Consider the following 21,026-nt stretch of genomic DNA (forward strand, 5'->3'; position numbering starts at 1 on the left):
GGCCTTGTCTTTTTTTTTTTTTAATAAAAATGGTATCTAAGGTGTACCACGTGTTTTGTTGTACATATATACAGTAAAATGATTACTACGGGCAATCTGACTAACATGTTCCTCTCTTCACATAATTGTCTTTGTTTTTTGTGGCGCAAGTACCTGAAATCTATCCCTAGCAAATTCCTAGTACACCATCCGGCATTATTAACCGTAGTCACCATGCTGTATGTTAGAGCCCCAGACTTGCTCATCCTACAAAAACTGTTTTTTCAACTTGTGGAAGACTTCAGACATGCACAAAAGTAGGTGAAACAGTGTCAGACAACCCCCCCATATATCCAACTTCAACAGTTATCAGCTCACTGATAATCTTCTCTATCCCCCACCTTCTCCCTCATATTATATTTTTTCCAATTTGTTAATAAAACAGCACATATACTGAAAATGTTTGTGTCATAAGTGTGCAGCAGGGTGGGTTTTCACCCTGTGGGCCTCCTGGGAAAGATTCTGGTACCCACTTCCAACACATATGGGAGGGGGGCAAGTTTCCACACCACCAAGCCATTCTCCGACACCCACTGTGTGTCTTCTGATTCAACCCAATTCTGTCACTGTCTACCTGGAGATAGCCTCAGAGCCCCCAGGTGCTGTGCTCAGTCCTGCAAGGCTGCCCCCCCACCTCCACTACAGATGCCCGTTGCAAGCTTGTTACCTGTGCTTCTGACCGAATGGCTATAAATCAGAGGTTCCCGTGACTTCCCCCTTGGGTTCAATTAATTTGCTAGAGTGGCTCACAGAACTCAGGAAACCAGTTTACTCACTAGAGAACTGGCTTCTTCTAAAAGGACATAACTCAGGAACAGCCAGGTCAGAGAGATGCATGGGGCAAGGGATGGGGAAGGGGCGTGGAGCTTCCCTGTCCTCTGGGCATGCCACTGTCCCTGAATCTCTGTGTGTTCACCAACTGGAAGCTCTTTGAACCCCATCTGTTTGGGTTTTTATGGAGGCTTCATTACGTAGACCTGATTGATTAAATCATTGGCCATTGGTAATTGATTCATCCTCCAGCCTTTTCTTCCCTACCTGAAGGTCATGGGTGGGACTGAAAGTTCCAACCCTCTATTCTTGGTTGGTTCCCCGGGCAACCAGCGCCTATCCTTAGGTGTTTTCCAAAAGCCACCTCATTAACATGAACCTAGTTATGGTGGAAAGGGGCTTGTTATGAATAACAAGACGCTCATTTCACCATATGGCTCTGAAGTGATTTCAGGGACTGAGGACCAGAGACCAAAGAATATAACAAAAGATGTTCCCATTGCTCTCATTTCTCAGAAATTCCAAGGGTTTGGGGGTGCCTGGGTGGTTCAGTCGGTTGAGTCTGACTCCTGATTTCGGCTCAGGTCATGATCTCTGGGTCCTGGGATGGAGCCCCAGTTCAGGCCCCACGCTCAGTGGGGAGTCTGCTTAAGATTCTCTCTCCTTCTCTCTCTGCCCCTCCCCTGCATGTGTGTTCTCTCTCTCTCTCCCTCTCTCTCTCAAGTAGATAAATACATGTTTAAAAAGAAAGAAAGAAAGAAAAAGAAAGAAGGAAAGAAAGAAAAAAAAGAAAGAAAGAGAAAGAGAAAGAAAGAACAAGAAAGAAAGAAAGAAAGAAAGAAAAAGAGAAAGAAAGAAAGAAAGGAAAAAGAAAGAAAGAAAAAGAAAAAAGAAAGAAAATTTCAAGAGTTTGGGGTGCTGTGAGCCAGGAACTGTGGACAAAGACCAAATATATATGAGAAATACATTTTGGTGACCTGAGTGATCAAATATATATTTTTTATTAATCACCATTTTGCACCTGGGTAACCGGAACCTGGATCAGGACCCAAACATGAGCAGCACCTGCAAGCCCCCAAGGGCCCCCTTCCATCACCCGCCCAAGGAACCTCCATCCTGACCTCTAACTGGACAGAAGGGGTGTGGTTTGCTTGTCAGCTGTTGAGGTGTGGCAGAAGAGCACCTCAATGCTGACTGGTCATGCCACTGTGCACTAACTAACTAACTAACTAACTAACTAACTAACTAACTAACTGGGCAGCCTCCAGGAGCCTCAGTCCCTCTTCTGCACAGTGAGGACCATGCTGGCCCTGCCAGCTTGCTGTGAAAATCAGTAGCATGCGTCAGGGCCCAGCCCGGGCTTGGCACCTTGTAAGGACCGAGTAAGGGGTGTCTCTCCTCCTCATCATCATGGGTCTTATTTCTCGTTCTGCACCGGCTGAGTGGGGAAGTGGCCTGTGGCCCTGGCAGGCACTGCATAGCTGCGGTGAGAGCTGGGGACAGCTGGAGCCTTCCAGACAGCCAACAATTGCTGGTGTTTAAGATCCTTTATGGCATCCTGGAGAAACTTTCCTGCGCCCCTGGGCCTTCAGTTAGCTTGAAAGACAACCTGGGTAGAATCTGCATTGACACAGCAGACCTAGGAAAGGGCACAGGATGCTCTCCTAAGATCAGCAAGGCCGCCTCAGTGGGAGAAGCCATTCCCCTGGGCTTTAGTGTTGATGGGGCCATGCAGCTGGTCTGTAAAATTACTGCAAAAGGCAATTTGCAAAAAAAAAAAAAAAAAAAAAAAAGACTTTGGGTTAAGTGTGTTTTTATTTCTGTAGCTTGCTGGCAGTAAAATCCAATTTGGGACGTCCAGGGATTAGATTCCCGAATGTGCTTGCTCTTAGCCCTTTGCTCCTTCAGACCCTGGGAGCCCGGCCGTGGCTTTAAGCCCTTCGCTGTGAGCATTTTAATCCCCAAGTCCCTTTCCTTTGGTTTACAGAGTGCGAAGGCACCGCTGTCAATGGATGCCATGTATTTCACAGTCTCCGTGAAAGTTCAAGTGTGTGCGATACGATCTAATTGTCCAATTCCTTGACATTCAGGCTTGTCTCCTTTGTAAAGTGGTGTAATTGATTTCTTGGTACTTGAAAATGGAGCTGGTAGTGGGGCTTAATGCTGGAAATACCAAGTAGAGGATGCAGGGAGGCCAGCTGCACCGTCCCCACTCATTCATTCCTTCCACCGCTGCCTCGTGGGGCCCAGGCCACAGAGTTCTGGAGCCACAGGACCCCCCCCATGGGGCTGCTCCCCAACTTCTGGGATGTTCAGATCCTGCGAAGATGATTACAGTCAAGGTGATGTGCACTGGAAGGGGTTGGGAAGCCGAAAGCTTCTAGGAGGAGGTGGTTTTCAGGGTGGAGTTCCAGGTCAGAAGCCTAGCAATGGGATGCCCCGGGGGCCAGTGTGCTGAGGCTGGAGAAATGCTCCCAGGGTCGCTGGGGACCTCATGGGTCCCCATATCTAACGTCCTCATGTGGATCCCCCATAGTGGAGGGTACTTGCATTCTAAGCGTGTGTTCTCTCTCTTTGCAGGTCTGAAGAAGGTTCCCGGAGTGTCAGGTATGTGGGTCATCAACCTGTGCTTGTGCTTCTGTGTCCGGGGAGCGGGTGGCTTCCATGGAACCATGTGCTTTGATTTCTCTCTGATGAGGTCTCACCAGGTCAGAGCCCCGCACTCTTGCCGCTCCTGGCCCTGGCCTGCTGGCGGCAGGCAGTTCTCAAGGCTTGAGTTGGGGGACCAAGAAGGCCATGAGGGTGGGAGACGATGGGCTGGTGATGAGGGTGGGAGAGGGGAGGAGAAGCAAGGAGGCCATTTAAGAGCCACGGGGATGCCTAGGCCCATTGGGAGCAGATGGGATTTCAAATTTTTGGCTGGTTTGAATAGCCCTGTGACCAGGCTGGGGAGACAAGATGCTCATCCTGGGCCTGGAGCTGGGAGTTTCAGGCTTGGGTGGGGTCCTCTAGGCAGCCCGGGGAGAGAGAAATGCAGATGGATGATGGTGGCTGCATCCTGGGGATGCAGCATGGGGAGGCCCCATTCTGTACCTGTGCACTTGGCTTTGGCTTAACCCAGGAGACATGGGTGATGGTCCCAAGCCAGGGAGGCAGAATAGGGGGCAGTGGGAGGGCAGGGTCCTAGCAGGAAGCAGAGGCACACTTAGGGTGGGGGGAGGTACTGAATAGAGTGTCATACAAGGGCTACCAGTGGGGTGAGGGCCAAGTCACCACAGGCCTGAGAGGGGAGAGGAGATACACTGAGAGACGGAGAATGGCCGAGGCCAGGAGATGCTGAAGGAGGGGCAGCTGGGCATTCTGGAACCATGGGCCACTCTGAATTTGTGCAGCTGTGAGAGCCAGGGGATGGTGCCCTCGGTGGGCTGATGTTTCGTGAGCAAAGCAAGGGGCAGGAGAGCATGTATCTCACATTACATTTTGGGTAAGAAAAGTCAGATAAAAGAACATGGTTTCTTGCTTGTAATGTTTGCATAAATAAGCGATGGCAGGAGACGCAAGCAGTTCTTAGAATGGTCACTTGGGAGGCGGGGAGCAGGGCCAGCAGGGACGAGAGTGGCCGTGAGCCTCCTCAAAGCGTGTCCTGTGCTATTGCTTGAGCTTGGAACCGCGTGAATGTATCACCTATCCAGAATAGTTGTTAAAAATAAAGAGCTGTCTGAAGAGAGGGTGGGTTGCCGAAGGGTAGTGAGCATCCCGTCACTGGGGTATGTACTGACATTGGAAGGGGATTCACATGGGGAATAGGGAGAAGAGGCCCCTCAGCCCCCTCACCATTGCCTCTCGCTGCTTCAGGATCTCAGGCTCCCCCCCCCCCCCCACTCACCATGGCCCTTCACAAGATCTCCTGAGACCAGAGGGCTTTCACCTGCAAATTCAGCCAAGTTCCTAATTGAATGGGTGCTGGGAGATGTGTGTGGGGTGGACATTTGGCCCTGAACACCCTGTGCCCCCACCCCTCGGGGCTGTGTGTGGTGGGCTATCACAAACCTGATTTTGCAGGGCAGGTATTGAAACAGAGCCCTGAAGCAAGAGCGTGATTGTCCGCTCAGGGGGCAGGGTGGGAAGGACATTTTGGTGGGGGCAACAGCATGTGCAAGGACCTGTGTGGTGAGAATAACGAACGGCCTGGGAATGGGAGCGGGGGACTGTCTGCAAATTGGAACATATGTTCGCAGCTCGAACCAAATGGTTCTCAGCAGGACACGTGGAGATAAGGAGCCGAGCAGGGAAGGAAAGCCATGGGAGTCCAAGCAGAGAAGTTTTGCATCTAAATGCATCTAAAACTGCATCTAACTTTTTCTAAGGCTCAAGAACCCAACCCCGTAGTGACTTCTACTCTGCTGTGTAGACTCTTGGGAACAGACCCAGAGACCTTTAGGACTCATGGTAGAAGCCACTGCTGGGATTTTAAGATGCTGTTGTCAGGCCTTGACTGCATCTCTATCCTGTGCCAGGCATGTTTTGTCTCCCAGGGAGCTGTCACCACTTGGGGGGGGGGGTGGTGTGTGTATCCCGCTCTCTGCTCACTAACACAGGGTAGGCATAGGGGCACAGGACAGGAAGCCCCCCCACCGCCAGACAATTCAGATCTGACCCACTCTCTGTGCTTCAGCTCACTACCCCCAGATAGCTGCAAACTTTGTTTCCCAGGGAAGAGTGAGCATGAGCTCTCTTCCTAAAGGGACCCTGGTCTTCTGCCGAGTGTTCTCCCATGGGCTCACCAGAGAGAGTGTTCTAGAACTCAAGTCTGGTAGTGACCGCCCCACCCTGCCTTCACCTCCAGGAAGCCCCATTGCCCATCACCACAGCTGTGGCTCTCACTGAACCCCTGGGGCCGGCACCTCCCATCTGTGCCACCCAGGTTCCTGCTCCTGTCCCCCATGCATCTTCTGCAGCCACCCAATGGTGCTACTCACCAGTTCTAGATGCATCCTTGGATTCCCTGCCTGCCTTGAGCTTGTCTGTGGGACTAGTGCTGTTTCCTCTGCCCCCTCCCCTCGGCAGACCCAAGCCTTTCTCAGAACCCTCACGCTGCTGCCTCCCCGAAGCATTGAGGGGGTCATGGCTGAAGCGCCCTTCCCCCTGCTTGCACTCCTTGGCTTTCTGTGCTCGCTTCTGATACCCGTGTTCACATTGATTTCTGTCCTAGTGACTTGAGCACTTAACCCCTCAGGCGGAGTAGGGAACCTGGCTGAGGCCCCCTGGTTAGCACAGAGCACAGAGCACAGAGCAGGCACCAGCAGGCTTAGTGGACTGAATTCACCTTGGTCTCCCTGGGAACCCGGGCACAATGCCTTGTCCACAGAACAGGCACAAGTTAATGTTTGCTTAATTGGATTCAGAACTCATAAGTATTTTCAGGCCATAAATTGGAAGGGGGAAAAAAAATTAGACCATCTACCCTGCTCAGTGGAGAACCCCCCTCTCCCCTTGCTTCGTCCCCCTTTCCACAATAAACACTCACCAAAAATCATGGGCAGAGGGGCTACATTTGACTCAGAAAGGCAGTGCCTGGATTTCATGATCCTAGCTAAGGTCTGGACGGACACCAAGAGCTGATGATCTTTGCTAAATGTTCAGGAAATGAACCCTGAGAGACTCTCCTTATCTGACCCCCCAACCCTGGGGTCCCCACTTGGCGAGGATTTTTCTTTACACCCCAAGGACGTGCGCCGCCGGCTTTTGGTGGGCTGGTGGAGCCTCCCGGAGCAGTGGGGAATGGTTTTTGCCAGGAGAAGCCTGTTTGCGGATGCGTGCACGCTTTTCCCTGAGGCGAAACATTTGCAAGATCAGATGTATTCATTTTCCACAAGTGAAATGACTCAGTTTTGACCATTTTGCAAACGTAGGACTTTGCTCCCTTATTCCCAGGGTGCGTGTGTCTGTTTTCCACTCCATTCCGAGGGAGGCTGCCGAGGCCCTCCACTTTGAACCTTCTAACGATTTATTGGTTGGGGGGAGGTGGGAAAAGAAGAACTTTGCAGAGTTTGGAATTTGAAAGAATGAATAGCTGCTTGGAGGGCCCAGAGAGGGTGCTGATTCTGTGTTTGAGGTGCAAGGACTTTGTTCAGCACAAAAGACTTGTCTTTTGTTCTCCGTGGTTCTCATCAACCCCCTGACATGAACCCAGCCATGTCCACTAATAGGAATAAGTACCATTTAATGACTGCCGTGGGTCGGGGCCTCACCTCACCTGCACAACCAACCCCACCCCTTCAAGAGCGTTATGGTGAGCCCCATTTTTCCCACTCTGGGAAGCGGAGGCAAAGAAATACTTGGAACAACTCCCGTAGATAGCCCGGCTTTCAAATGCAGACCTGAGACTTGACACCCAGAGCCTTTCCAGGCCGAATCGGTTCTAGCCCCCTGATTTCCAGATTTCCAGGCCCTGTCCTTCTCGTGTCCGACTAGGTAGGTCCAGGGTGGGGCCTGGGATTCTGAATTTTAACCACTTCCTTTGTGATTCTAACAGGTGGCCAGAACACACGGCCAGGCTGTGCCTGCCTCACAAGTGTGAGCTGATCGATCCTCAGGAACACTGAACAAGGCAGTTCCCCTAGATCGCCTCCCCGGGAGGCATCCTGAAACATTGACTGGCATTTCCCATAGGTCCCAGCCAGCAAGTTTCTCAGGACCCTGAGCAGCCAGTGAAACCTGAGGGCTGCTTGTCTGGGGAGTGTGGGAGCTGCTTCTGGAGAGGGTGGGCTCAGTTACAAATGTCTTAATTGGAACTAAGACATGTAAGTGAAAGCAATTAGTCAAAATTAATCCATTTTCCTGTGAACATCTCCCATCACTCCGCGCCAGGTCAAGGCAGCCTTTGTAATTAACTGGGCCATTCCCCCCACCCCAAACCCAAAATGAGAACGTGCTATTTATTTTGTGTGCAAGGAGGTATGAAAATTACCAAAGGTGGCAGACAAAGCTGGGGTGTTTGCGTGCTGGGTAAACAGGGTTGAACTGTTACCTCCGGGATGGAATGAGAGCTGGCTCCAAATCAGGGAGAGGGGCCGGGGCCTTCTGCAGCTGGGTCCAGAGGTGCTGCGCTAAGGGCTGAGCAGGTGGCCTCAGGAGGAGAGCAGAAATTTCTCAGCACCATGGATGGGAATAGAGGCACTGGGGTCAGATGATTCGGAATTAAATCCTTCTCCTCCTCGTCCTTACCCTCTGTGTCACCATGAACCAGACACTGAACTCTCCAAGCCTCAGAGTCGACACTCATTCAGTGGTTTTTACTGAGTACCTACTATATGTGTAAGCGAACCCAAGTTCATCTGCCTGATGCACAGCAAAGACTCTTGTCACTGAGACCTCAAGTATGCAGCAAGGAGAGGGTTTATTCCAGAGGCAGCCAAATAGGGAGATGGGAGGGCAAACCTCAAATCCCCTCCCCCCTCCCCAGGAGGAGAGTCAGGGATACTTAGGGGCAAAGGAGGAAGGTCTGGGTAAAAAGTTGCAGTTGTGCTTTTTTGTCCCGTTAACCCTTTGGTTACTGGTTTCAGTCCCCACTTTCTTTTGATTGGTCCTCATCCTTGAGTGTATTTGGAACGATGATCAATCTGGTTATTTCCCGCTGCAGTGGGGTGAAAACTGGGGTAGAGGAATGGAAGCTTTCTGTGCTTGTCTGGACTATTCTTTAGTTGCAGATTGAAAGCCAACATTCTGCATTACCGGGACTTTTGTACTTCGGTCAATAGTTCTTGTCCTAGGTTCTGTCTAGGGTTTTAGGGGAGGGTTGTTGTGACCAAGTAGCGTGTTGTACTCATGGACTGATTTCTTTGGACCAGCTCCCCCTAAGTAGTAGTGGTTTCAGGTCCATCAGAAGCTCATTGGTCTGAGCGGGGTCCTTTTTGATATTCTTCCTCGTCCCAGGTCGGGAACCTGTGCATTTCTCGTAATTTGGGTGTGATGGATCCAGGGCTGACTTCCCTGTAGCCTTCCGAGGGGGGCCAACAGCACCTTGAAGTTGTCTGATGAGGTTGGAGCTGGGCCTCTGGGCACCCACTCTTCAGGTCCTTGGTGACACCTTTTGATGCCACAAAGGATTCAGGCAGTGTAAGGGCACATGTGGGAGGAAGGTTAAGTTGCTGGAAGCAAACTTATGTATTGAGTGTACCTGATAGTATCCAGTACCCTGATGTGAGCCCCGCCGGGAACTCCTCTAAGTCGTGGAAAGTCATCCATATAACATTTCACAGGGGCTTAAACCAAGCCCACTTCTAGTGGCTACTCTTAGCAGGGCAGATGGCAAGGCTTTTTCCCGAATTAAGTTGGCTTCTTGGCATATCTTCGCCGAATTTCATTTTTTCTGTTTTTCCAGTCAGTTGCAATCTCCAGGGAGCATGTGATTTCCATTGAATGCCCAAGGCATTGGACACCATTCATGTGATTTTTCACTCCATTTTTGCTCTGAATTATTAGCAGCAGTCCAGACCTAGGGATGATTTTGCTTACAGGTGTTTTGACAACTTCTGAGGCCTTCGGGCACCTGGATGGCTCAATCGGTTAAACATCTGCCTGGGGCTCAGGTCATGATCCTGGGGTCCTGGGATCGAGCCCTGCATCAGGCTCCCTGCCCAGCAGGGAGTCTGCTTCTCCCTCTACCCTTCCCCCCTGCTCGTGATCTCTCTCTCTCTCTCTCAAATAAATAAAATCTTTTTTAAAAAAACAAAAACCACTTCTTTTTTTTTTAAGATTTTATTTATTTATTAGAGAGTGAGCGAGAGAGAAACAGCATGAGAGGGGAGAGGGTCAGAGGGAGAAGCAGGCTCCCCACTGAGCCAGGAGCCCGATGTGGGACTCGATCCCAGGACCCCAGCATGACCTGAGCTGAAGGCAGTTGCTTAACCAACTGAGCCACCCAGGCGCCCTAAAAAAACAAAAACCACTTCTGAGGCCTTCCCTGAACAGCATGGAAAAGCTTCAACCCAGCTTGTAAAGGTGTCTGCAAATATTAGCAAATACTGAGAATCACCTGTTGTTTTTGGCATCCTGGTAAAGGCTGCCTGCCGGTCTTCTCCAGGTTCTGTGGCTCTAAGTTGTATACCTTTTAGAACTGGTGGGGGCCCAGTCTTGGGATTGTTTCTAGCACAACTGGCATGTTTTTGAGCCGTTCTCTGAAGATTGGAACCCGCAATGTACTTCTAGATCCATTGAAGAGTAGCGTCTTTCCTATAACGGGTGCTTTGGTGACTGTGGCTAATTATTTCTTCCATAAGATGTTCTGGGATAAGGATTCATTATATTTCCAGCTAGTACCAGCATGGTGCCAGCATGGTGTCCAAATCCCCATTCCTTAGATCCTCTATGGTCCTCCGAGGAATATTTGGGTTGATATTTAGTTAAATCTATGTTTGGTCCTAAAGCCATTATAGAGGGTTTTGGGGTCTTTGTATGGGCTGCCAGCATGGTTCCCTTGGGCAGTCGTCCAGTTTCTGGCATCCTTGGCAGCGGACGATAACTCATGAGTCACCCCTGCATCCAGCTCTTCGTGGTCTTTGATCTGTGAAACTGTCCCCATCCATGCACATTTCGAAGTCTGGATTTTCCAATGGCAGATCGTCCAGTCGGGATGGCTGCAATAAGCTTGTTCAGTGATCCATGTGTCTCTGGGATCTTTCCGAGTGGCCCCTAAAGCACAGGCACAAAGATGGTCTCCACATGGGCCATTGTGGCAACTTTCCTCTGAAGTTTACCTCCGGTTGTCCAGCTTCAGTTTGTAGGGTTTCAGGAAAAAAGAGCAGTTTTAGTTCTCAGTGATTCAAGTCAAGACAGCAGAAGAAGACTAGAAACCTTAGTTTGGAGTCATAGTTAGCTATTCAAGGAAACCAGAATTCAGAACCCAGCCCAGTTGTTTAGGCAACCAACCAACCCTCAAAGACAATTCATCAGAACCAGAATCCAACATTTACATAGTGTGTTACTGAAACAATTTCTCTCTCTAAAATCACCCTCATTTCCACCAAAGATAGCCAAATTAAGACTAATTCCTTTGTAAAATAAGTCCAATTTTAATAAAGTTGGCCTGTTTACATAGGTGTAGAAACAATGATGATTGGCATATAGGTTTTTGTTTTTGTTTTCAATCTGCTTTGCTGGAACTTTTTTTTTTTTTTAACACTTTCTGTTTTAAAAATTTACTTATTTCAGTAAGTTCTATACCCAATATGGGGCTCTAACTCATGACCCTCAGATATAGAGTCACATGTACTACTGACTGAGCCAGCCAGGTGCCCCTGCTGGAACTTTTCATAAGGAATGTCAGATTGAACTTTTAACCACCTCTAGAGACCAAGAAACCAAGCCAAATACTTGCTATCAGATTTTGCCTATAATACCTATAAATTTGGGTGGATTTCTCTCTTCTCAAGGCCCCCCAAATATCCTGAGGTTCCTGCACCTTCCAGGAAGTGACCTTTCTTATTCACCTGGTAAAGCTGCTGGAAACTTTGTAAGCGAGGTACCAGGCGATTTTTCCAAGTGGCTTCATTGGCTCCATAAAGCCAACCTTAGTTCCTTAAAGCTGTCTGGTCATATCTGAGTCTGTGCATATCTCTCTCAAATATGACATTAAAGCCAAAGCTTTGGGAACATGACCAGTGTTTCCAATTGTGTCCTATTACAAGGAGAACAGATTCTTTGACCTTATGCAAATCATTGCCATGAAAATATAAAAATACTCACTGAGAGTTTCTGAATTCTGGTGGTATCAAGTAGAGAGAAAGAGATAAATGTTTCATATCTGTTTACAAAGGAATTTTTTTTTTACCAAATTTCTGTAAGTCATAGGCAGACTTAAATCCAGAAGTGCAAACATTAGAGAACCAGCAGTGTTTCAAAGAAGAGTCTGTTTGAATGCAGTTTCCTCATTCATTCTGGAAATTCTTAACTCAGTTTAGCTTTACAATCTTAAAGGGATCAGAGACCTGTATTTGTCAATACAATGCAGTTGACAAAGAAATTCTGTGACAACAGTTCTTCAGTAATTAGAATTACAAGTGATGACATTATACCAGGACAGATCAAAGCCTTTGGAATTTTATAAAATTTCTAGAACAGTTATAGCACTCACCTGTACAATTTAGCCTAAGAAGGTTTATCGTTCCTTGTTTGACAATGCTTCCCACATGATTGGACATACCAAATGAACAAGCCTAATTAGTCAGAAAGACTTCATTTAGAAGAATTTCTGGAAGTTTGCCAAATATCAGAAGATTTTAAAGCACATGCCTAAAAAGGATTACAGATCATTACAAAACATGATTCTTGACTCAGCCAAGGGGGCAAGAAGAGATTCTCAAGGTAAATGCAGAGGGTTACAGGGTTGTTAACAAACCTTAGCTCTCTTATTATTGAGAAGACTCAACTTTCCTAAGTAATCAAAGACCTCCCGGAGACAAGACATAGAAACTTTGTTTTTCTAGGCAGATTAAAGATAAAGAAAAACCTTTGTTTATAATTCAGACCAATAATCTAAGAAGGCCCTGTCATATTAACAGAGAGAAAACCCAAATTCCAGTCTTCCACCGGTGTACCTCTGCTATTAAAACTCATGCATTGCAACAAGATGAATTTTTAAAAATTTATGCAGTCCTTCCTTTTTCCTCTGTGTCATCTCCCACGTTGACATAGACTGATTTTGACAAGGACATCCAGGGCACCGCATGGATTTAAGTTCTTATGATGGGTGTGGGACGTGCTGACCAGCACCTCCAGCAGGAGCAAAGGTCTCCCAGCTGTAGGAATGCTGCCAACAGTCCTCAACGTTCAGACGCCATCGGGGATGGCCTTGACTGCAGACAGCTGCCTTGCCAAGGGCATGCCCCCTTCCCAGGTGGTCACATCCAAAGACCTTCATGAAGATCCAACCCCTCTGACCTTATTTATGATGCCTCTGATGGGCAGTCCAACTTTTGGAGCTCCTCAGAGAGTCACCTACGGCTTCTGTTGGTGTTGAATCACCGCTCACCTTCTGCCCCATCTTGTTCTCTTGCTCCCCCCTTCGCTTCCCCAGGTGAATACTCCCTGATTAACTCTGTCTACACGCTAATCTCCATAATCTCCGTCCTGACCTTGCATACAATTCCTTCCTAGAGATTCCCTTCTCACAAACCTACAACTCTCCTTTTTACATTCATTCAGAATTTGCCCTAGGTTTTCCCTCTTTCCAGTCTCACTTCCCTGCATACATAATTGTTTCCCTTATTTTTCCCAGTGGTCTTGATTACATTTAATAAAATTATTTACATCTGTGTATTTGTTCTTCGATTGCCCAGAAAGCTTCATAGGCATTAGACAGCTCTTTTTTCTTTTCTGATGAATTTTGCAATGGAGATAATATGAAATTTCTTGACTTTCAATAAACACAGGCAGAATAAAACTTTTATACTTAATGTTGGCAATTCTAAAGGCATATCCATTTTAATGAAACAAACAACCTTAAGTTCGCTTTAATAGCAAATATTTTCTAAGATCACATGAACCTGAGAAAACAATTAGGGTTAGTTTCTATCTTTTTGAGTTGTAGAATGCCCAATCCTTATAAGCACTTGCCTTTAAACCAACTAAATAGAGCACTTCACAAATTAATTTTAACAATACCGCCTGGAGGTAGAGAAAATATCTCACATTTACAACGTATATGGACACACCTACAAATACACAAACAAGATGCAGACAAAATCTTAAAGGCCCAATTTCCAAATATCTCCCTTTTATAAAAACATATCTAATTGCAAAATGGTATTATAATTTATGGATCCATTAATTGGTCATTTTTCTCAGGAGTCTGATGAATATTGTGGCCAAGCAGAGGTGCAAAAAATGATTGCCCAATTTTGGAGTTGTGGACTGAGGCTCTTGGAAGGGATCCATATGTGTTCAGCCTGATTCTGGAGGCACTACTGGTCCTATCTTTACACAGGAAAGAGAAAGATTTCATAGGAACCAGATTCGAGTCACTGAGCAAAGAACTCACCTGGCTGGATGTTCTGTTTTTTTAAAAGATTTTATTTATTTATTTGACAGAGAGAGAGAGAGTTCACAAGTAGGCGGTGTGGCAGGCAGGGGGAGAGGGAGAAGCCGACTCCCTGCCCAGCAGGGAGCCCGACGCAGGGCTCGATGCAGGAGCTCGATGCAGGGCTCAATCCCAGGACCCTGGGATCATGACCTGAGCCAAAGGCAAGACACTTAACTGATTGAGCCACCCAGGTGCCCCTGGCTGGATGTTTTAGAAAAATCCTCTGGTGACTGTCTGGAAGTGGGCCAGAGATATCAGAGTTGGGGGGGGGGGGTGTCAAAATAACACCAGCCTGATAGAATTAGTTAGGTAGTGTTCTTTCTCCTGAATTTTTTGGAAGAGTTTGAGAAGATTGGTGTTAATTCTTTCAGTGTTTGGTAGAATTCACCAGTGAAGCTGTCAGGGCTAGGACAGTTTTCGTCAAGAGGTTTTCGATTACTGACTCGTCCTTATTAGTTCCGAATCGATTCCGATTTTCTATTTTTTCATGATTTAGTCTTGGTAGGTTCTATATTTCTGGAAACTTGTCCATTTTGTCTGGGTTCTCCAGGTTGTTAGATTACACTTGTTGATAGCACTCGGATCCTTTCTGTGTCTGTACAGTCAGTGGTGATGCAGTCCTGCAGCCTTCTCTATCTTTCCCACAGTCTGTCCAGCTAGCAGGTTGTCAGTTTTGTTGATCTTTTCAAAGAACCAACTTCTGGGTTTGTTAATTTTCTCTTTCATTTTTCTATTCTCTGTTTCATTTATCTCTGCTCTAATCTTTATTATTTCCTTCCTTTTACTAGCTTTGGCTTCTTCTAGTTTCTTAAGTTGCATAGTTACAGTGTTGATGTCTTCTTGATTTTATTTTTAGAGAAGGAGGGGACAGGGGGAGAGAGAGAATCTTAAGCAGGCTCCAAGCTCAGTGCAGAGCCCAACGCAGGGTTCGATCTCAAGACCCTGAGATCATGACCTGAGCCGAAATCAAAAGTCCAGCGCTTAACCGACTGAGCCACCCAGGCACCCCTCTGTCTTGATTTTTTTTTAAGATTTTATTGACTTATTTGAGAGAGAGAGCACAAGCAGGGGAGGGCAGAGGGAGAGGGAGAAGCAGACTCCCTGCTGAGCATGGAGCCAGACACGGGGCTCAATCCCAGGACCTGAGCCGAAGGCAGATGCTTAACCGACTGAGCCACCGAGGCGCCCCATCTTGATTTTTAATGTAAGTGTTTATAGCTATAAATGTCCCTGTAGCACTGCTTTGTTATTTTCTGTGAGTTTTGCTGTGTTTCATTTTCCTTCATTTCTAAGTATTTTCTAATTCCCTTGTGATTTCTTCTTTGACAGATTTGTTCTTTACGAATATGTTTTTAGTTGTCACAAATTTTTGGATTTTCCACTTTTCCTTCTGTTACTGATTTCTGACTTCATCATATTGTGGTCGGAGGAGGTACTTTGTATGACATCTAGCTTATAAAGGCTACTGAGACTTAACTTGTGACCTAATTAATGCAAGAGTCTGTCCCGGAGAAGGTCCTGTGTGCACTTGAGAAGGAGGCGTTTGCTGTTGCTGGGGGCAGTCCTGTGCGTGTCTGTTAAATCCGGTTGGGTTATCGTGGTGTTCAAGTTCACTGTGTCCTTACTTATCTTCTGTCTGGTTGTTCTGTCCATTACTCAGAGTGGGGTATTGAAACCTCCAACAATTATTTTAGAACTGTTTTTCCCTTCAGTTCTGTCAATTTTTTCTTCATATATTTTGATGATGTCTCATTAGGTGTGTAAATGTTTATCATTTTATCTTGCTGTGTTGGACCTCTTCATTAACATACGGCCATCTTGCTCTTTTGGTGATCATTTGCGTGGATTATCTTTTTCCAATCTTTCATGTTCGAGTTTTTGTGTCTTTGGCTCTCAAGGGTGTGGACAGCAGATAGTTGGATCATTCTGCTAATCTGTTGAATCTATTTACATTTAAAGTAATTACTGGTAAGGAAGGACATTTGTCCTTTTCCTCTTGGTTTTCTATTTGCTTTTTGTCTCCCATTTTCTGCATGACTGTCTTCTTTTACATTTAGTTGATTTTTTTGTGCAGTGAAACATTTCATCTTCCCTTCTCATTTCCTTTTGTGTATGTGCAGTTACCATGGGATTACATTTACCATCCTAAATTTACAACACTGTCATGTCAGTTTATACCAGCTTAACCTCAATAACATGAAAACTCAGTTCCTCTACAGCCCTGACCCCACCCTCTTTCAGTTACCCTGATGTCACAGAATTACATTTTATGCATTGTGTGTCCAAAAGCATAGACTAATAATTAGGTTTTTTTAAAAATATATTAGTCTCAGGGCATGTGGGAGGCTCAGTTCATTGAGCATCTGTCTCTTGATTTCAGCTCAGGTCATGATCTCAGGGTTATGAGATCAAGCCCCGTGTCAGGCTCTGTGCTGAACATGGAGTCTGCTAGTCATTCTCTCTCCCTCTCACTCTGCCCCTACCCCTGCTCACATGCTCTCTTAAATTTAATTATATATATACATATCAGTCTCTTAATGTAGAGAACAAGAAGTAGAGCTACGAACCAGTCATAACAGTACTAATTTTCGTAATTGCCTGTGTGTTTACTTTTACCAGAGTTTATTTCTCCATAGGCCTTCGAGTTATTGCCCAGTGCCCTTTCATTTCAACCTGAAGGACTGCCTCCACTGCAGGCCTGGTCCAGTAGTCAGGGCAAGTCTCTTTGCTTCAGTTTATCTGGGAAAGTCTTAATTTCTTCCCCATTTTTGAAGGACAGTTTTGCCAAATGTAGGATTCTTGGTTGACAGCTTTTTCCCTTCAACACTTTGAACACTTCAACCCAAGCCTTCTGACGTGCAAGGTTTCTGATGAGAAATTTGCTCATGCCCTTATTGGTGAAAATATGATGAAAGCAATCTTCCTCCGAGCCTCATAGATGTTAATAATGACCCTTACTGCGTTTTATGCAACAGAACATTTTCCTATAGTATTGTGATGTCTATTAAGTTGTAGCATCATTTTGAGACCAGAGTTTAAGCCAGAGGAATTGAGTATTTTAAGTGTAGACATGATGAGGTCTTTAAAAGCCAAAATTATGGGTTTTTTTTTTCCAAACTAGAAATGAAAAGGCCATGGAAGTAGCCTATAGATTTTGATTTCTAATAAAGTAAATATCAATCTTGAAAAACCCAACACAAATCTCTTTGGGGTCCTTTTTTAATTAATTAATTAATTATTTTTTTGAATAAAGGGGTCTTGGGAACAAAAAGTAAGGAAACCACTATGGTTTTCTCTCTAGCCGTGATTGGTGCCTGACTTGGCCTGGGTTTGTGGTCTTTATAGCCCAGGAAGCTTTGGTGAACCTGACCGACTTTGACCCTAAGAGCTTGTTTCCCACTTTTTTCCATTTTCTTTTTTCTCTACTCTTCTCAATTTTCTTTATTTTCCTTTTTCTTATTTTTTTTCCTCTCAGTTTTTCTTCATTCTTTTCTCACTTCTCACTTTTTGGGGGGGGTTTCCCCTTTTTTGTCTTTATTTAGTGTGAGGGTATTAATACAGTTAGTATAGTTCATATTGTTGGTGTAGATAGTAAGCATAGTATAGTTAGTATTATTGGCATAGTGAGCATAGTTGGCATTATTCGTATTAGCACATTTTGTACAGTCCGTATTGTTAGCGTACTTAGTGTTGTTAGTTATCATAGTTAGTAAGCATAGTTAGCGTTGCTATTTAGGATTGTCAGTGTAGTTAGCCCGTCACCCTGCTTCAGGGCCTTGGGGCCATTTCTGCTGAGGAGGAGACCTGTCTTACATATGAGCTCCTCAAGACCATCAGTGAGGGCAGCTTCACCACCATGAAGTTGGCCCAGCACATCCTGACCGGGGCAAAGGTGACTGTGAAGGTCATCGAGATCACCCAGCTGAACGCTACCGGCCTCCAGGGACTTTTTTGTGAAGCCCAAAATATGAAGGCCTTGAACTTCCCGAATATTGTAAAGTCACGTGAGGTGATCCACACTGACAAAACCTTATTCCTCGTTTGAGAATATGTAAGCAGGGGAGACCCATGTGAGTCTTTAGTGCACCATGGCCGAGTGACCGAGAAGGGGCCTCCAGGCAAACTGTGCCGGCTGTCGTCCGGTGGTTGGTACAGACACCAATAAGGTATTGTCGCCAGAGATCTGAAGCCAGAGAATATGCTTTTTGTCGGTGAGCTGAATATAAAACTCACCAAATTTGGCCTCAGCATCGAGTTCGCTGGCTACAAACTCAGCATTTTCTGGGGTAGCCCCCCTTTTGCTGCCCCAAGATGCATCCTGCACCGAAAACATGATGGCCCTCCTGTGGATGTGTGGAGCCTGGGGCTGGTTTTCTATTGTTTGGTCACTGGATGCCAGCCTTTTGTGGGGGAAGACTTCTGGGAGCCACAACAACAAATAACTAAGCAGGGAAGGCTACATTCTGGTATTTATGTCCCTCAGATGTGAAAACCGCTTGAGAAAATTGATGACCATCGACCCCAGCAAGAGAGGAAGGTTAAAAGACATTACGAAGGACCTATGAGTAAATATGGGGCAGGGAGAGCAACTCCCGCCTTACAGGGAGCCACTGTGGGATGACAGAGACCCCGGGGTGACTCGGGTGACGACAAACGTGGGCCATGGGTGGGACCAGATCCAGTCCTTACCAGGCTGGAGGTATGACCACAGGATGGCCACTCCCCTGACTGTGAGCTCTGAGAAATGTAAGGCGGAGGGCTGCACCCTCATGGTAAGGCCCTCCGCTTCTGCTGACCCCAACAGCCACAGTCCTTCCCCAACCCAAGAGGTTCGGCAGGTCTCAGAGGCAGTAAAAAATACTGCCAGCGAGCCCTGTGTACCTGTCTGGTTCTTCAGTGAAGAAACACAGTGGCCTGAAGGGGACCAGGAGACAAAGCAGAAGGGCAAAGTGCCTGACAGTGTCCTACCCAGCCTAGAATCCAGGACCACCGCCCCAGCGCAGCCCCCCAGTGGAGCCCGGGGTTCTCCTCCACCCCCAGCGCCAGCAGCAGTAGTGAAGCCCAGGAGGGAACTAACTGGACCCAGGGAATATCCTCGGAAGGAGACTCCACCAACGCCAAGGTCACCGGGAAGCCTGATGAAATGGCCCCAGCGCCTCCATCTGGCCACAGCCAGGGCCGGCAGGGGGCAGTGGGAAGGTTCTTCGACTTGATTCTAAGGCATCTTGCTTTAGACCTAAGAATCAATGTCACAGAAATAAAAGTCAAGCCACTTTTCTCTCCCATGGCCGGACAGGGACCAAATGGAAGACTGTGGAGCAATTGAGCCACGATCCCAGCCTTTTAAATGGAGGGCAAGAGGCCAAGCTACAGGAAGCCTGGCATCGCGGTACAGGGGATCGGCCAGGGGCTGAGCCCAAACAGCCACCAATGGGAGCAATGCAAGAAGTGCAGGCTGGGTGTGCAGAGACGCTCGGGCAAGGGCACGTGGTCCTGGGGCAGGGGAAGCATGCACGGTGCCGCTGAGTTCTCTGCACGGCATTCAAATCAAGAGGGTATCCCACGTCTCCAGCCGACAAGAGGAGAGGCCACCCTCGCTGTGGATGCGTCCCTCCGTCCGCACCTGGGTGAAGCTTCAGAGATGGGACTGTTTTTCCTGAGGCATTTCTCCTCTCCTCTCCTCTTACCTTCTGTGTTTGGGGAAGAGCGGGGATAGTTCTTCCAAATCATGTCATAAACTTGATGCTCCAGAAAGATGTATCACAGGTACCCTGTTTTACATCCTCCCCGCACAGAATTGGGACTGCGCAAGCTCCAGTTTGAGATGCGTGCAGTGAGATAGTACTTGGGAGTTAATTAGAACAACTCAGTAGAAAAATGACAAGAGAATTATCACAGGAGTATTGCAGGGCGGAAATGCAGAGATTGTGTATTACCTTCTTACATTACGCAACATTTTCCGGGGGACTAAGGGGAACATTTGGTTCTGTGTTAATTATGACCAAGAATTTATAACAGGGTAACAACATCCTGTGAACCAGCCTGTATGCGGAGTCAGAAGTGGCGTGGGGCTGGGCCCCCAAAGTGGCTTCAGGGTCACTGAACCTGGCAGCTGAGTGTCCTGGAATGCAGGAGTCTGGCTTTTCCACTTTCCCCATCCGGGAGGGACTCCACCCACAGGAAATGGGAGGAGGCCTTCCAGATGGAAGGAGGCTATGCACATACAGGACAGAGGTTGGGGGGAGGCAGGCTGGGGGTGGCGGTTTGGACCAGCACCCCTTATTTCCAGGACCACCCCCACTGGTGCATTTTGCTCTGCATCCCCAAACTTAAATGTCTCCCAGCTCAAGGCTTGGAAAGCAGTCCACTCTGAGGACAGAACATTCCACCAGTGAGACTCTCCTCCTGTGAGCTCAGGGCCTGGGCTGCTGGGCTGCTGGCTGCCTCTGGTCTCATTAGTCCAATAGGTTCCTCAGGGAGGGCCTTCATGGTCTAAAGAGTGGGTGACCCACGAGCAGGGAACCACGTGACCCGTCTTTCACTGAGCAAGATATCCCTGGCTGCATATGCACAGTGGGCTCTGGGTGGGGAGCCTCAGAGACAGCAGTGGGGTCCCACCAGCAATTTGATACCCACTGGTGGGTTTTCAGCTTGTTCCTGAATTACGAACTACTTAATGCAGTTTGTCTGATGGATGATCTCTCATAAAGCATGAACTCAGGATAGGGAGTGGTCGGGGGTGGGAGAGAACGTTGAAAGGGAGGTGGCAGACAAGTCATGGGGCTCCCAGTGACACTGTCCTCTACTCCAGGCAACGAGACACCCGACTTTGAACTGAGCATGTAGTGGCCAAAGACTACGGAGTTCCCAGCCTCCTCTGCAGCTAGGCTGGTTGTGGTACCAGGCTGTCTCTCCAGGATGGGACAGGAAGTGATTTGTGCTTCTGGGATGTTTCCTAGCAGAGAGAATCAGGCCCCTTCTGTTTCTCCCCCTGTCCTGCTCCTGGGAACCTGCATTCCATCCTGGCCCACGTGGACAAGGGCAACTCGTATGGGATGACGGGGCATCGGGGAGAGGAGCTTCCTGGAGCAGGGTGGCCCTGGACTATCCGCCTCTAGACCAAGCAGGAGAGAGA

General features: G+C 47.5%; 1 protein-coding gene across 1 annotated transcript in view; it reads left to right on the forward strand.

The window, feature by feature from the left end:
* IQSEC1 (IQ motif and Sec7 domain ArfGEF 1) overlaps window positions 1-21,026 on the forward strand; it is a 384,351-nt gene that overhangs the window by 126,165 nt on the left and 237,160 nt on the right. Inside the window, 1 exon segment of the mRNA XM_027582489.2 lies at window positions 3,391-3,417. Coding sequence (XP_027438290.2) covers window positions 3,391-3,417 — 27 coding nt within the window.

The sequence above is a fragment of the Zalophus californianus genome, chromosome 1, assembly GCF_009762305.2.
Source record: "Zalophus californianus isolate mZalCal1 chromosome 1, mZalCal1.pri.v2, whole genome shotgun sequence".
Taxonomy (NCBI): domain Eukaryota; kingdom Metazoa; phylum Chordata; class Mammalia; order Carnivora; family Otariidae; genus Zalophus; species Zalophus californianus.